Genomic DNA, 17,083 nt, shown 5'->3' on the forward strand with positions numbered 1-17,083 from the left:
CGAGTTTGACCTCAAACCACAAAGAGAAACGCCCAGCAACAAACTTGCTCCTCTCGCAATGATCCTCTCTACCCACCCTTGCTATCAGAAGCTCAAAGTCACTCCAACAAGACCCTGGCCCTATTCCCTGAAAATAGCCAACACGGTAAGAAGAGGAGACCACATGGCTTTTGGGGGACAGAAAGGAAGTGGCTATTAGAGAAGGAGAGGGGAGAGCACTATAGGAAGTTTCCTTGCTGTGCAAGCCACCTCCACCCAGGTTGCAGAATTTTTTTGAGCATAGACTGACCGTCACAGACTCAGATGTCCAACCCAATACTCAGTTTGAGTAGCGTGAGATTTGATGTAATTAACACTAACACAGCCCTAGTGTAACTGTGTAGCCAGTTGCTCAATTACACTTTTGTTCAGTTTTGATTCACTTTTGATTAGAGGCCAAATAACCAGGCTAAATGATGCCAGTATGAAAAAGAGACATATATACCCTCTTCTCTGGGAAGCAATTCTTATCTCCCCATGTTCACCTTATGCAGGTGTGCTTCAAAGATATGCCCTCAAAACAACTTATATTTAATAGAATCATAGAACTGGAAGGGACCATGAGAGGTCATCTAGTTCAGTCCCCTGCACTCAAGGCAGGACTAAGTATTATCTAGACCATCCCTGACAGGTGTTTGTCCAACCTGCTCTTAAAAATCCCCAGTGATGGAGATTCCACAACCTCCCTGAGCAATTTATTCCAGTGCTTAACCACTCTGACAGTTAGGAAGCTTTTCCTAATGTCCAACCTAAACTGCCCTTGCTGCAATTTAAGCCCATTGCTTCTTGTCCTATCCTCAGAGGTTAAGAAGAACAATTTTTCTCCCTGCTCCTTGTAACAACCTTTTACATACTTGAAAACTGTTCTCATGTCCCCTCTCAGTCTTCTCTTCTCCAGACTAAACAAACCCAATTTTTTCAATCTTCCCTCATAGGTCATGTTTTCTAGACCTTTAATCATTTTTGTTGCCCTTCTCTGGACTTTCTCCAATTTGTCCACATCTTTCCTGGAATGTGGCGCCCAGAACTGGACACAATACTCCAGTTGAGGCCTAATCAGCGTGGAGTAGAGCAGAAAAATTACTTCTCGTGTCTTACTTACAATACTCGTGCTAATACATCCCAGAATGTTTGTTTTTTTTGCAACAGCATTATTCTGTTGACTCATATTTAGCTTGTGATCCACTATGACCCCCAGATCCCTTTCCACAGTACTCCTTCCTAGGCAGTCATCTCCCATTTTGTATGTGTGCAACTGATTGTTCCTTCCTAAATGGAGTACTTTGCATTTGTCCTTATTGAATTTCATCGTGTTTACTTCGGACCATTTCTCCAGATCATTTTGAATTTTAATCCTATCCTCCAAAGCACTTGCAACCCCTCCCAGCTTGGTATCATCTGCAAACTTTATAAGTGTACTCTCTATGCCATTATCTAAATAATTGATGAAGATATTGAACAGAACCGGACCCAGAACCAATCCCTGCGGGACCCCACTCGTTATGCCTTTCCAGCATGACTGTGAACCACTGATAACTACTCTCTGGGAATGATTTTCCAACCAGTTATGCACCCACCTTATATTAGCTCCATCTAGGTTGTATTTCCCTAATTTGTTTATGAGAAGGTCATGCGAGACAGTATCAAAAGCCTTACTAAAGTCAAGATATACCACATATACCGCTCCTCCCCCCTCCCCCCCACAAGGCTTGTTACCCTGTCAAAGAAAGCTATCAGGTTGGTTTGACATGATTTGTTCTTGACAAATCCATGCTGACTGTTATTTATCACCTTATTATCTTCTAGGTGTTTGCAAACTGATTGCTTAATTATTTGCTCCATTATCTTTCTGGGTACAGAAGTTAAGCTGACTGGTCTGTAATTCCCCGGGTTGTCCTTATTTCCCTTTTTATAGATGGGCACTATATTTGCCCTTTTCCAGCCTTCTGGAAAATCCCGTCTTCCATGACTTTTCAAAGATAATTGCTAATGGCTCAGATATCTCCTCAGTCAGCTCCTTGAGTATTCTAGGATGCATTTAATCAGACCCTGGTGATTTGAAGACATCTAACTTGTCTAAGTAATTTTTTACTTGTTCTTTCCCTATTTTAGACTCTGATCCTACCTCATTTTCACTGGCTTTCACTATGTTAGACATCCAATCGCCCAGGGGCAGCTCCAGGCACCAGCGCAGCAAGCGCGTGCCTGGGACGGCAAGCCGCGGAGGGCGGTGTGCCGGTTGCCGTGAGGGCGGCAGTCAGGCAGCCTTCGGCAGCATGCCTGCGGGAGGTCCTCCGGTCCCGCGGTTTCGGCGGTGGGTAGATCACCCGCAGAAACGCTGCTGAATCTGCGTGACCAGTGGACCGATGCCGAAAGCCGCCTGACTGCCGTGCTTGGGGCGGCAAAAAACATAGAGCAGCCCCTGCAATCGCCACCAACCTTCTTGGTTTCTTTCAGGTTAGAAAGACCGTTATATGTCACCTTAAGATCCAACCCAACCCCAGTTTTACCAGTTCCTTAACTTCTTGTTCTGTACTTTCTCTTATCTCAGTTTCAGACACTACATTTTAAACCAGTTGCCCTTGAAGGTACCTGTACTGGGACATAGAACGAATATATCTTGCCTTTGATAATTTGTCTAATTTCTTTACAGTCATTAATATACAATGGTACTCCACAACCTTTACCTTTATTTCTGTCTTTCCTGAACAGCACATGCATCTGCAAGTTTGAGGTTTCCCTTCAGCCTCCTCTCTCCTTCCCTTCATCATCCGCTCAAATCCCCTGTGAAACTCAATCATAGTTTCTAGCTGCATATTCAAATCTCTTCTCTTCTATTTCATCAGCTCTATCAGGCAGCACTTCATACAAATGAAGCACCTTTCAGGTACCCTCTCCAAAATAATGTACATCCCATGGCTTCCACATCCAGTCTTTTTCATTGTTTCTTCCATTCTTCAGATCACTACCTCTGTAGCTGGCATAGCCTTCCCTCCTAAACTCCTGTCAAGAAGGAAAAAAAAAACCACCACACCCATCTTTCCTCAAACTCTCCTGTTTTCAACTCTGGTTGCTGGCTCCTGTGCTGCTAACTGGCCAGCAGCCTGCTTTTATAGCCCTGCTGATTACGGATGTCCTGCCCCTAATCAAGGTTCAGCTGTGATCAAAATGTCTGCTTCTTGCACAATACACTGCTCCCCATCTGACTTTACAAACTGAAAGCAAACCAGCAAGCCAACACATTGACAAACTGAAATCCACAATCATTCGGCACAATTTGGATGTTCTTTATTTTGTGTGTGCGTATGTGCATGTAGAAATTCAACAATACTAAAAGATTGTTTAAAGGAAAAAGAATTACTGCTTTTTCTAGCGAGATAGGAGAGCAGGTAGTCATACTGAACTGCCTTAATGCTTAGAGCTTCATTTGTGCATCAGGAATAAAGAACTAAGAGGCAAACAGCAAGGTCCTGTGAAGCTAAATGAACATTTAGCAGGTGAGTCATAGAATAGAGAAATGGAAAATTCTCCAATTTATTATCATTAAAACAAACAACAGCCTGCATTGTAATTTTAAAAGACTCAGCTAAAAGACTCAGCACTGTTGACACTGTCAACATGGCAAAAGAATCCTATTTTTAGTCCCCCCCTTTGCTGAAATTTGCATGCTGATGTGATCAACATACAGTAGTTTCCAGGTGTATGAGGTGATGTGATGATCCATGCTAGAATGTGTTTTGCTTGCCTTGTAAAATAAGGAGAGGCAAGGTTTAGAGAACAATGTTGTGCAAAAAAAGGTAATTTTGAGTGTAGAATAGATGACTATACCAAACATTTTCCTTCAGAGTAAATAATGGTGAGTAAATACTCAAGCTAGCTAAGGAAACTTGAGAGAATTCTTGAAGATCTCTTTTTATTTCAAGGATACTGTACAAACGGTACAACAAGAGTCTTTTCTGTAACCTATGTATTTTCTTGGGCCTTAAATATCCTATGGTCTGAGTGTCTAGGTCATTGTTCTTCAGAAGGTCCCTGCTCTTTTCTGCTGTGTTGTTCAGATACATTCCCCTCCAGCTCTTCCCCTGAAGAGTCCTCCTAGGATTTTTAAGGAGATTGTTTCTACAGAACTGGTTTTTGATGGGGAACACAACATGTGGCTATCATGGGAATGATAACACTGACAGCGAAGACAACAAGATTAACAGTCTCAATGGAATTTGGAGATTTTTAGCCTTTCCTGGGAAGAAAATATGCTCAGAATCTCATTTTCTTATAAAACGCTTACACTATCTAACAGAAATGATAGCATAACACAAACTATGGTAATTGTGGAGTGCTATAGTACCTGTTACCCAAGCATCTCAAACATACATGCATTATGTTCCATAATACCTCTCTGAGGTAAGTAAGTATTGTTATGACTATTTTACAGATGGGAAACTAAGGCCCAGAGAGGTTAACTGACTTTTGATTAGCTTTACACAACCAGGTTGGTGTCAGAGCTGGGAATAGAACCTGATTCAAAGTTGTGTGTGATAGCCTCTAGGCAGTGTTCTTTCCTGATCTAGTCTGTTTGACATTCATTAAGAACTACTAGGAAATAGAAATTCAAAATATTCAAGGGATATTTACAGTACAGTAGCAACCTTAAACATAAATAACAATCATATAAATTAATGCCATGCAGGCAAAGGTGCTCAGTACATCAGATATTAGTTACATTTTGTAATGTATTGGAGGAAAAACAATAGCTTATACTATATATGTGGATCTGAAACCACAGCCCTATATTTGGCTTCATCCAATCTCCTACTTTCACTCCTTTATGATACTTCATGCAGAGGTCCCTGCTGGCAAACAGTGGATATTGATATACTGATAATACCAAAAAAATGTTCTTTACTTGTGTGTGCGAATTCATGCTTCTTTTACTGCATAAAATCCACTAAAAATTATGTAAACAGTACATAAATATTTCAAAAATTCTATAATACACTTTTTTTTTGCACATTGGGACCATTGTTTACATTATATATAATTTTTAAATCCCTTTAGCATTTAGCTTTATAGGATGATAAGAGGTATATTCATAAATATAAATTGAAAATTCATAGCTTGTTTTTTAAACTTAAATGTTCAAATGGAAAAGCAGAAAAAAAAAAGTATGCAAAATAACCAAGAATCCTGAAAAATATCTCTAAGCAGTTTTCAACAAGAGACACAAATGAAATCCCTTCAGATTTAGTGATACTGTTCTTTGTGTTGTAATTATCATTTATAATAATTTGGGAACTTCAGTTCCTCTCAGTGGAACTATTGGTAATTCAAACAAATGATATTTTATCTTTAATTAATCCCTCAAAGAAGTCACATTATTGTTGTCCAATGATATTCTCTCTCCTATGCCCCCAACCCAAAAAATTAAACAGCTGCAGTTATAACATTGAGGATGCAGTTTGTAATTATTCCACGACTATTATTTCTCTTCCTACAGAGAAATGCAATGATAATTCAGTGGCAAGGATAATTAAAAATTATCAATTTTGTTTAGAAGACAAGAAAAATTATAGCATTACATTAGTATTTTCAAAATCCTCTGGTTACTCTATACCTTTAGGAATAAAATAAGCATTTCATCTCCATTAAAAAAAATTAGCAACAGAAAAAAAACACCAGCATCAGCAGCATCATTTCTGTCCAAGAGAAATCAAATATAATTTATAAATGATGCTCCTATTTGCAAGGAATGGACTGTAATGCAGTTCCATTTTAATAGACCATTTCAGTTTAACACAAGACTTCCTTCACGTTTAAGTAAGTTAAGTGGAAATCTTTCAAAGTTCCATTATGGGCTGTCTCCTCAGGTTGGCTGGCAGTTAAAGAACCTTGTAAATGCATTGCGGGAAGACCCAAATGGAGTGATCTTAACTTTGAAGAAACGTCCTCAAAACACCCTGGTTTCTGCTCCTGCACTTCTGAAGAATGTGAGGTGGAAGCCTCTAGCACTTCAGGTAAGAAGGTTGTTGAAACTGTACTGTGTTATGGTAAACGCTACCTTTTGTTAAAGAGCAAGGTGGTAGAGTGGTTATTCCTTCCAAAGAGAAGCTACAGTTGTAACTATAGTACAGTTCATAATGACTGGTACTGTAAGCCTGTGACAAACAGAAAATTAGTGAAATGGTGCTGGGACACGCTCATGGCCCAAAGATCAGCACTCTGGTACGATCAGGCTAATTGTTTTTCCTCCATATCTTTGTATGAGTGGGGACCAAAGGAGTCCAAAGAGACAGAGAACAGCTGCAAACAATAATATATTCAATATATCTAACCATTCTGACCCAACTCCAACTCAGTTGCTTATGTCTCCAGCAAAAGCAATACAGCCCTTCCAATCATTTCCATCATATCCCAGCAAGTCTTTTGTAATCTTTTCAAGGGGATTCCAATACTTTGGATTTCTGACATGGTCTATTTATTTTCCACATTTTTGGCCAACAGAATTATGCTTCTCCAATAAGGAGGAAATATTACAATGAAGGAACTCAGTAAAATTGTACATTGCTATTTTCACATTTTTTCCAACGTAATGCCACTGTTCTTCATGAGTACCCTCTAAGAGCAGATTTTTGTCAAACAAGATGTCTTAGCTCTTTTTTTTTTTTTTCTCCCAGCATCTTTCTTCTTTTAGGCACTCAGATGCCACAGTGATGAAGACTGTATAAGTGCCTAGATAGACACAATCAAAAATTGGTATCTTGAAATCTATCTTTTACAGCAAGGAGACACCAAAAAATGCCAGACCTAACTTGTGATAGATTTTCCAGGCATTTGATTTATGCACATGCAAATGTTTTATGCATATGTAAATTAGGTAATTGTGCCACCAGGGTAACTTCCCAATCTGAACATAAATGACGACTTTTGTACACAAATGCAGGCTTTAAGTGCAGAAGTGGATTTTGAAAACAAAATTACGGTACACTGGCTGAAAATCTGGCCCTATACACTATGTCTTTAGTATTGAATCTCTCATGAACTGAAGAATTCTTTGTTTTTTAAAGCATACCTTGCTTCCCTCCCAAGATTCACGGAAATTAAATATTATGCAGTGAGATTCTACTGTAGAGATAATCTCTCTGCCAAGAAACTGTTTAATGGAGATTCATGGTCATGTTAACAGGAATGCAAACAAACCTCAAGGCATAAAAGAGATGATTTGTTTATAGAATCCTGTGACAGATCCGGATGAACACTCCCGCTGCAGGACACAAACTGCTGTGAGGGGATCCAGCCGCTGAATCCCTGGGTGTTTTAAGCCACTGGAGCCTGTACAAAGTCCAGGCACTGCCCTGGCTTTGGGGCTTCCAGACACACTCTTGAGGTGCAGAGTATCCCTTTATGGGAGCTGTGACTATGTGGCCCACTGCCTAGCCCCTGGGATCAGTGCTGACTCCTCAGGCTTCCTTGTAGCTGAAACTCACCTTCTCCCAGAACTCCATCTGTATGGATGTTCTGGGCCCATAGTTTACCTTTTCAGGAGGCATGTGGTGGTAGGTGTAACACATATCACACACAGACTTACTTCACACGGGATTCTAAAACACAATTGCTCTTTACTAAACCCAAGAAATACACCAATCATCACAGAGCCCTTTTGTCAATCTCACAAAAGGAATCCGTTTGGGAATTCTTTTAAGCTACTGCAGTGATATATAGAAATCTGCATTTCCATCATGAAACATTATGAAACCATATCATGGATTTACCTACACTTGGCCCAGGTACTACTCCTTTCACAGTGTACCACAGAAAGACGAATAATGCAGTGTTACCAACTCTCAAGATTTTCTTGGGAATTTCACAATAACTAATGTTTTTCTTAAAGCCTGAGCTCCTGGAGGGATGTGGTTAGGTGAAAAAAATCTCTTCTTACATTTAAAAAAAGGAAGTTTATAGCTCTCATGATTGTAGAGAAAAGCTTGCAGACATGAATCAAATGTATTGGTTTTTTAAAAACTTACGATTTCAAGCATATCTAAAGATTTTGGGGAGCCTTACTCAGATTTTTGAATGCTTGAGATTAGTGACATTGATATTTAACCTACATGTTCATTCTCACCAGCTCAAATAATCTCCCCCAGAAATATTTGATTTAACATATGTGCATTTACCCCATTTTTGGTCACAGTGGGAGCTGTATCAGGCTCTACATGAATGAGGTAATATTTGGAAGTTTGGCATTAGCTGAACAGCTTACTGGCTATCACTCTTTACTGGCTGCAAGTGGGTAAGGTTGGTGGGCTGTGGCCCTATATAATTGAATCAATAAAATTATATACACTTATGTGTATTGGCACATATGTCATGTGAATTATTTATGTTTAAAGTCAGAACATCTAAAAATATTAGAAATGTTAAAACCTTTTTTCACCTAAATTTCCATTAATTTAAAAGCTTTATATTTTATGTTCTCAACACAGAGTCATGCTCCCATTGAAATCACTAACAAAATTGCAGGTGAATACATTGGAATCGGAAGCTGGGCCTTAATTATTAACCACTGGCAAATGGGCTAGATAAAATGAAATGCCACCTAAAAAGTACCCTTTATAATATATAATTTATGCCATATTCTTCTGTTTTCTCTAAGCACCAGAGCCTTTTTGTTGAGTAGCACAGTAAAATACAAATTTTGTGCCTATTCTCCCAACTAGTACTTTATCTAAGAGATAATTACTTAGATTTGATGGGTGGAATTGAACCTTGTTGTCTTGTTTATTTCTGTACATCTGCAATAAATAAATGATGTAAAAATTTGTGAGCATTTTTCAGTCACCTTAATGTAATAATCAATGTAAGAAGTCAGTGAAACCAGAGGCCTTGAATTTAAAACTTTTACTGCAAGTAGACTAAGTGTGAAAAGTTGAACATTTATAAAATATACTTTAAAAGTCGTGTACTTGTAAGTTCATCAATCAGTGCAGTAGCTATCTCTGTCTAATGAGTCCCCCATCACTATCATATCTGAATGCCTAACATACTGTTTTCATATTTTCACACTGTTGGTTATTTACATATATGAAATGTGTTTATTTTGGGTTCTTGAGACCCTTAACACAGCCCTCACATACAAGTTCTGTTTTGATTGGTTGAGCTTTTAATAAATGTTTGTTTTGTGTAGAGAAACTTTATCATGCTAATTTCCCATAGCTTATTCCCACAGCTGTTTTAGCTGTCCTTGTTATAGGACTGCAGGAGGTTCCCAGTACAGCAGAACCTTTGCAATTCTGCATAATGGGCACACAGGGAGATTCTGTACTATCTGCGACCAGTTCTACATAGGCTGTCATGAAGAGGATTGGGGAAATGGTTCATGATCATATAGATCCAGTAGCCACATACACCCACATACAGGACAAAGGTGGTTATTTTTCTATACGAATCCAGGATCTGAATTAACGAACATGATGCCTTGCCGATGAGTTAAAGGGCTGGATTCTGTCTCCCCAACCCTTGTTCATTTTCCAGTTCGCTATTGTTTTATGGGTAGTGGACATGGTAGACATTACACATTTAATGCACTGAAGAATCCTCTGAGCAAGTTGGTATGCTTTTATAAACTGACCACTGGCTTTTGGAGCCAGGAAACCCTAGGCTCTAATCCTGAGTCTTGACACTAACTCTTTCTGTGGCTGTGGCTGACTCACGTGACCTCTCTATGTTCCATTTCTGTTTGGGCCTCTGACACTCAGAGGCGCTGTAGTGGGATGTTATGGAGAGTAATTAATCATTGGAAAATACTTTGCAGGTATAAAGAGCTATATGAGAGCTCATTATTTAAAGAATGGATATACTTAAGGGGAATTGTCAAAAACTCATTGTGGAGATCAGTATTTTTCCCCTGCCAATGACTACATCTGCTTTATTTAATGAAAAAAATCAAAAGATGATTTTCTTAAAATTGCCAACAATGCATACTTATCCTAGTATCTAAAATCCAAAATGTTTATTTTGCATCATCTTAGTTATTTTATCATAACTATAATGGAATCATAGAACTATTGTCTATTTACATAATGTCATGTGCACATAGTGCATCACAGCTGTAAACAATGGCAGTGTTCTTGCCCAAGGAATTCACGGGATCATTCATAACAAAACAATGACAAAAGTGAGGGCAGATAGCAACACAGAGGCATGGACTGTCTCTCGCTGTTTGTATAGAACCTAGTATAATTAGGCTCCAATCTCAGGTAAGGCATCTAGCCAGTGCTTAAATACAAATAATAATTGAGATGGGGAGACCAGAACTGCATGCATTATTCAAGGTGTGGACGTACCATGGATTTATATAGAAAAAAATCATAATGCCACTATCTTATTATCTGTCCTTTTCCTAATGGTTCCTAACATTCTATTAGCTTTTTTGACTGCTGCTGCACACTGAGCAGATATTTTCAGAGAATTATCCACAGTGATTCCCGGATCTCTTTCTTGAGTGTTAACAGCTAATTTAGACCCAATTGTTTTGTATGTATGGTTGGGATTATGTTTTCCAATGTGAATTACTTTGCATTTATTAACATTGAATTTCATCTGCCATTTTGTTGCCCAGTCACCCAATTTGGTGAGATCCCTTTGTAACTCTTTGCAGTCTGCTTTGGACTTAACTATCTTGAGCAATTTTGTATCGTATGCAAATGTTGCCATCTCACTGTTTGCCCCTTTTTCCAGATCATTTATGAATATGTTGAACAGCACGGGTCCCAGTATAGATCGTTAGGTAAATAGTGGGGTCCGCCCTCTCCACTGTGAAAACCGTCCAGTTACCCTTTGTTTCCTTAGTTGACAATTTTGTTGGTGTTGCACAAAGCATAACTGAGTCCTGCTTACTCTTCCATAGCACTGTTACATTTGTCAAAAAAGATGAAAACCCCTAAATTTTTACCTGATGTTTGTAGTTAAACAACATGTAAAATGCAATTTTGAGATCTTACATTTCTTGACTATAAAACGTGAAACAGTGACTTTAGGCCTGAATTGTCCCCAAAAGGCATTGATGGTGGAAAGTTCACCTGCAACCCAGTGACGCTCAACAGTGTAGTCTGCAAAGCAGGGAGGGCCAGGGTCCAGCTTTTCTTTTGGGCAGCTTCTGTCAGGACTGCTCCTATAATGCTGCTGCTGCTGCTTGCCATCCTCCCTCAGACACCATTACCTACATACAGGTAAGGTACAAGGGAATGCAAATTGCACCCATTCTGCCTTCAAGGCTTAATCGAGCCCTAAGTCTGTGCACTTAAAATGTATTAAGTGCTGTATAAACAATAAGCATTCTTATTATTTATCATCATTAGGGGTTTTCCCTATATATGAAGGAATATGTGTTTTTAAAAGCAAAGATGTTAGTTTCTCAATTAGCATAACATTTTAAAAAGCCGCATGTCTCTCATATGTCTAAGAGGAAACCAAAGTTATCAAGATGTGCCTCTTGAGTCTCAATTTATTTCAGGAAGATCTAAAATTTCACAAACTAATGAAGAATTTTTCTTTGCATTCACATGCTGTTTCCCTATTGGACCCAAATTTCAGGTGCTTCAGCTCTGTGTTTATCAGGAAAAATAAGACAAATACTTTTTCCTGATAAATATTTTTTACTAAAAATAAACACTGATAACTTCACTCAGTTTTAAAACAATATTTAATATTTTTTTAAATGTAGAGGGTTATTTCTAAGTGGAATCATCCTTCCTATTGCAGGCAGTAGGCCCAGCACACAGACCTTGCTGTCAGTTGTGATTGAAATATAGAACTCCATATTGCAGCCCATTGTCTGACTAGTAAAACTTGCAGCAAAAGGGACAGTTACATAATGAAACTTCTCTGTTACAAATAGTTAGTTCCTATTCTATGTAATATGGTAAGCACTTAGGGATATTCTAAGTCGTATGGCTTAATTGGCTGAATATCCTTAACCATATGCATTTGGATACAGGGTGCCTTGTGTAATGGATAATTTCTGCAATGTTGTAAGAACAGGCCTGGGAGCAATGTGGACGGGCAAATGACAAGTTGATGGTTCTTGTGCAGCTCTCTGAGATTACTTCCTCTTTGTATTAGGGGATTTCTCAATTCACTGTACAGATACCGTATCCTGATAGCTTTACTTTGCAATCATATAGTCTGTATATTTGCCCAAACTTCTCTCTACCAAGGTAAGTAGGCAAAGAAGGAAAAAGCAAAGAAGAAAGGCCTGTTCTACATGTTACTATGCCTGAGAACTCTTGCTAGCAATTGCATTAACAAGCACAATGCTGAATACCATTTAGAAGTCAGTGTGGACTAGGATGAACCCTGTTCAACATTGTGTCACTTGACGTGACTGTTCTGAGCAGTATTCAGCCACAGTAACATTTTGTAGTGGAAATTTGACCCAAAGAAGATGCTACTACATTAAGCATTGATGCTTGGGTTTTTTCTCTCCAGATGCCCTCATGAATTTCCTCTCCTCCAAACTGTCCCTGTTTTATGATTATGCAGTTGGAGAAATTCTTTCTTAATCTGTGGAGGTATAAGACAGGAGCTAGTTTCATTCAGTGGCTGCCGTAGTGAGGTTTAATACAACTTGTCAGGACACTGGTAGTGCCCAGGAGCGCCACCAGCTTTTTTGCCACCCTAGGTGGCGGGAGGTTCCGCCCCCGAAATACCGCCCCCGAAATACCGCCCCCGACAGAGGCGGCATAAGGTCCCGCCCCCGAAATGCCGCCCCGATAGAGGCAGCGGAAGGTTCCGCCCCCGAAATACCGCTGATGACCGGGGCGGCCGAAGATCCGGCTTCCGCGGTCGCCGCCCCCCAAATGTTAGCGCCCTAGGTGACCGCCTAGGTCACCTAATGCGTTGCACCGGCCCTGGTAGTGCCCCAGTAGTACTTAGTGTGGTACTATAGATTATTTTACAATAGAAAATTTATTCTGTCTTCATCATGAGACAACCTGTACTGTGATGCCAACTGTAGAAAATTGATGAGGGATAATGGATATATATTGTTAAACATATCTTAGGTGAAAATATTTTTATGGAAATCTTGCAACTAATTGAAAGTGGTTGCTTAAAGGAAAATGCTAGCATAATGAAAATGAATTTTAATTACTGCACATAACAAAAATAAGAAGTGGTCTCAACTACAGATTTCATTGTGGGTGGGTGAATATGGGATCACAGAAACCCCCTTGGGAGCTGCCACCTGATGTACCAAGACTACCCCTGCTCCTGTTTTCCCTGCCAGCTCAGGACTCCAGCACCCTGTCTTGCTGAGCCAGACACTCCCTTCTGCTCCAACACAGACCCAGGGTCTGAATCACTTGCCCCAAAGCTGCAAGTTTACCTGAAAACAGCTCACAGAAGTGTGCTTGTCTTTAGCACTCAGATGCCCAACTCCCAATGGGTCTAAACCCAAATAAATCCGTTTTACCCTGTATAAAGCTTATACAACTCATATAAAGCTTATACAACTCACTTATACAACTCATAAATTGTTCACCCTCTATAACACTGATAGAGAGATATGCACAGTTGTTTGCTCCCCCAGGTATTAATACATACTCTGAGTTAATTAATAAAACGAAAGTGATTTTATTAAATACAGAAAGTAGGATTTAAGTGGTTCCAAATAGTAACAGACAGAACAAAGTAAGTCAGCAAGTAAAATAAAATAAAATGCGCAAATCTAGGTCTAATCAAACTAAATACAGATAAGTTCCTCACCAGTTCCAGAATGCTCCCTTTTACAGGCTAATCTCCTTTTAGCCTGGGTCCAGCAATCACTCACACTCCCTGTAGTTACTGTCCTTTGTTCCAGTTCCCTTCAAGTATCCTGGGGGGGTGGAGAGGCTCCTTCCTTAGCCAGCTAAGACAACCTGGAGGGGTCTCCCACGGGTTTAAATAGACTCTCTCTTGTGGGTGGAGACCCCCCCTCCTCCCTCCTATGCAAAGTCCAGCTCCAAGATGTAGTTCTGGAGTCACCTGGGCAAGTCACATGTACCTGCATGACTCAGTCTTTACAGGCCGAAGCCATTGTCCACATGGTATCTTGCATGTCTCCAAGAAGACTTCTTATGTGGATTGGAGCATTCCAAGATGCATTGTTCCCCCAGTGTTTCCTGATCAGGTACTTAACCTGGCGAATTCCTTCCTAAAGAAGCTGACCAAATGCCTCACAAAGCTTACTTAGAAACCAAGCAAGCATACAGCCCATATTCTTAACCTCAAGTAGAAAATGATATATATGTACAAATAGGATGAATAGATATAGTAGACCATAACCTTTACGGAGATATGTTACCTGGCACAGGCAGCACAAAACATATTCCAGTTATATCATACATACTTTTATAAACACCCCCCCATAAAGCCTTATGGGGTACACCTGTCACAAATATGTGCCAAGGTAGGGAAGAGATGAGTTTGCTCTCTTTGGGTTCATATATTGGTCTCATTTTTGTTTAAAGCTGAAGCACTGTTAAGCTAGTTATGTTTACTGTTAATTCACAGAGTTTCAATATTGGTGATAGAAGTTATTGAAGACAGTGACCAGATCATCAGCTGGTGTGAATTAGCATAACTCAGTTGATATTAGAACACTAATTTACACAAGTTGAGGGGCTGGCTCAGTTTCTATCATTTATTTTATTAACATACAAATATAAATGTAGAAAAAAAGAACTAATTAAAATAAAAGTTTGTGTTTGTTGAAAGCCACATAGCTACATGGCACCTCAGCAGTGCTTAAAGCCCTAACAGCCAACAGGGTTTTTTTTATACTTGCTACACAAGAGAGTGGAAAGGGATCCACTGTTTTAACTTCCATCCTATTGGACATTTGTAACTAGTGAGACTTACAATAGAAAGCAGCTTTACGCCTTAATATTTCCTCTACCAGAAAGCCTTTTTCCTAATTTTTGATCAGTGGTTTCCTCTTTAAACCCTTACTTCTATGTGTAGCTCTTACCCAAGTAGACCCATTCAATTCAATGGGACTACTCACATGAGTAGGGTTTACTGGACCAGGCCCCATATTAGTAAAAGTAACAAATAACTATACAGAAAGAACACCCGTGAGTAAGGATTAGAACACCTTATGAATATTGCTGAATCATTCCTTTGAAGCTGGTAAATATTCATTGATGTAGTACATGACTGAAAAACAGCAGGTATCATGATAATATTTGCAAGTCCTATGCTTTTATAAATCTCCGCAATTTTAAGTATATGCCTTTTTATGAGTAAATATGAATTTGGTCCTTAGATTAGTTGGCACTGAGAATGCAATGAAATGCAGCAAGTAAATAAAGTAATCAAAGAAAAAAAAAGTAAATATTAATGAAGTGCTGGAATAATTGTTTGATTATTTAATTGAAATGTACCAGTAGACTCTGAACATATTCCCAGGAGAAACAAAAAAATTATATTCTCTGTGCAGAAACTCTCTTTAAAAAAACTTGCAAAGAACTTTCCATCTCAAAAGGTTTCAGACACTCAGAGTCACTCTGTCAAGTTAAAAAAAAATACACCTCTACCTCGATATAACGCTGTCCTTGGGAGCCAAAAAATCTTACCGCATTATAGACGAAACCATGTTATATCGAACTTGCTTTGATCCACCGGAGTGCGCAGCTCCCCCCCCCCCCCCCGGAGCACTGCTTTACCGCATTATATCCGAATTCGTGTTATATCGGTTCGCGTTATATCAGGGTAGAGGTGTATTTTTAAAAAACAAATTATTTTACCTCTGTTATTAATACCTTAACAGCCCGGATATAATTTTCAAAATCTAATTTAGCACCATTTGTGCTGCTAATTTCCTTTTTGCTTTAGTTGTGGTATGAAAACTTACAGATTCCATTTCAGTTAAGTTTCACAAATCTTGCTGTAGTTTTGCAAAATTTGAGCATGAATATTTAAAGAAAAACCTAAAAATGAAGAAAAAAGGAGGGTAGTTTTGTATATCTTTTTGCTAACATAAAACAAACTAGTAGGAAAGAAAATGGTTGATTAGGAATTCTGTACTGTGAGTAAATTATCAGAAAACTCACCGTTGCCACTCCTCTACATTGGTTGATTTACTCATGAAGGAGTTATGTTTATCCCCAAGGAAGAAACCAGAGATTCAATACCCCACCCTAAGTTGTCATAACCCCCCACAAAAGGTAAGGGATAATCCTGTCCTCTGAAGTGCTTGCAACCACTCCCAGCTTGGTGTCCTCTGCAAATTTTATAAGCCTACACGCTATCCAAGTCATTAGTAAAAATATTGACTAGTACTAGACTCAGGAGTGACCCCTGCAGGAGCCCACTAAATCCTCCCAGTTTGATAGCAAACCATTGATAACGACTCTGAGTATATCTTTCTACCAGTTGTGCATTCACCTTATAGTAAAAGCACTGCAGTGTAGGGTCAGCAGGAAGCTGGTAAAGCCTAGTAGTAGTGCAGAGACAAAAACCTTGAGCATGATTATCCCTTACCTTTTGTGGAGGGTTATGACAACTTAGGGTGGGGTATTGAATCTCTGGTTTCTTCCTTGGGGGTAAACATAACTCCTTCATGAGTAAATCAACCAATGTAGAGGAGTGGCAGCAGTGAATTTTCTGATAATTTACTCATGAGGTCCCAACTGGCTAGGAGGTAGTGCTGCTGAAAAGGATTTGGGGGTTACAGTGGATCACAAATTGAATATAAGTCAACAATGTGATACTGTTGCAAAATAGGCCAATATCATTCTGGGGTATATTAACAAGAGTGTTGTTTGTAAGACATGGGAGGTAATTGTTTCGCTCTATTCAGAACTGATGAGGCCTCAACTAGAGTATTGTGATCAATTCTGGGTGGCACACTTTAGGAAAGATGTATATAAACTGGAGAGAGTCCAGAGAAGAGAAACAAGATAAGAGGTTTAAAAAACCTAACCTATGAGGAAAGGTTTAAAAGTATGGGTATGTTTAGTCTTGAGAAATGAGGACTGATGGGGGACCTGATAATGCTTTGTCAGAT

General features: G+C 39.2%; 1 protein-coding gene across 5 annotated transcripts in view; it reads left to right on the forward strand.

Moving 5' to 3' along the window:
• Positions 1-17,083, forward strand: part of LOC135883552 (connector enhancer of kinase suppressor of ras 2-like) — a 569,301-nt gene that overhangs the window by 352,341 nt on the left and 199,877 nt on the right. For 3 of the 5 annotated variants that reach the window (XM_065410743.1, XM_065410741.1, XM_065410742.1), the window contains exon 9: positions 5,904-6,050. The exons of the other annotated variants lie outside the window; for them this stretch is intronic. In XM_065410743.1, coding sequence (XP_065266815.1) covers positions 5,904-6,050 — 147 coding nt within the window. The remainder of the gene's footprint in view (positions 1-5,903; positions 6,051-17,083) is intronic. 5 annotated transcript variants of the gene reach the window in all.

Source organism: Emys orbicularis, chromosome 9, assembly GCF_028017835.1.
Source record: "Emys orbicularis isolate rEmyOrb1 chromosome 9, rEmyOrb1.hap1, whole genome shotgun sequence".
In the NCBI taxonomy this organism is placed as follows: domain Eukaryota; kingdom Metazoa; phylum Chordata; order Testudines; family Emydidae; genus Emys; species Emys orbicularis.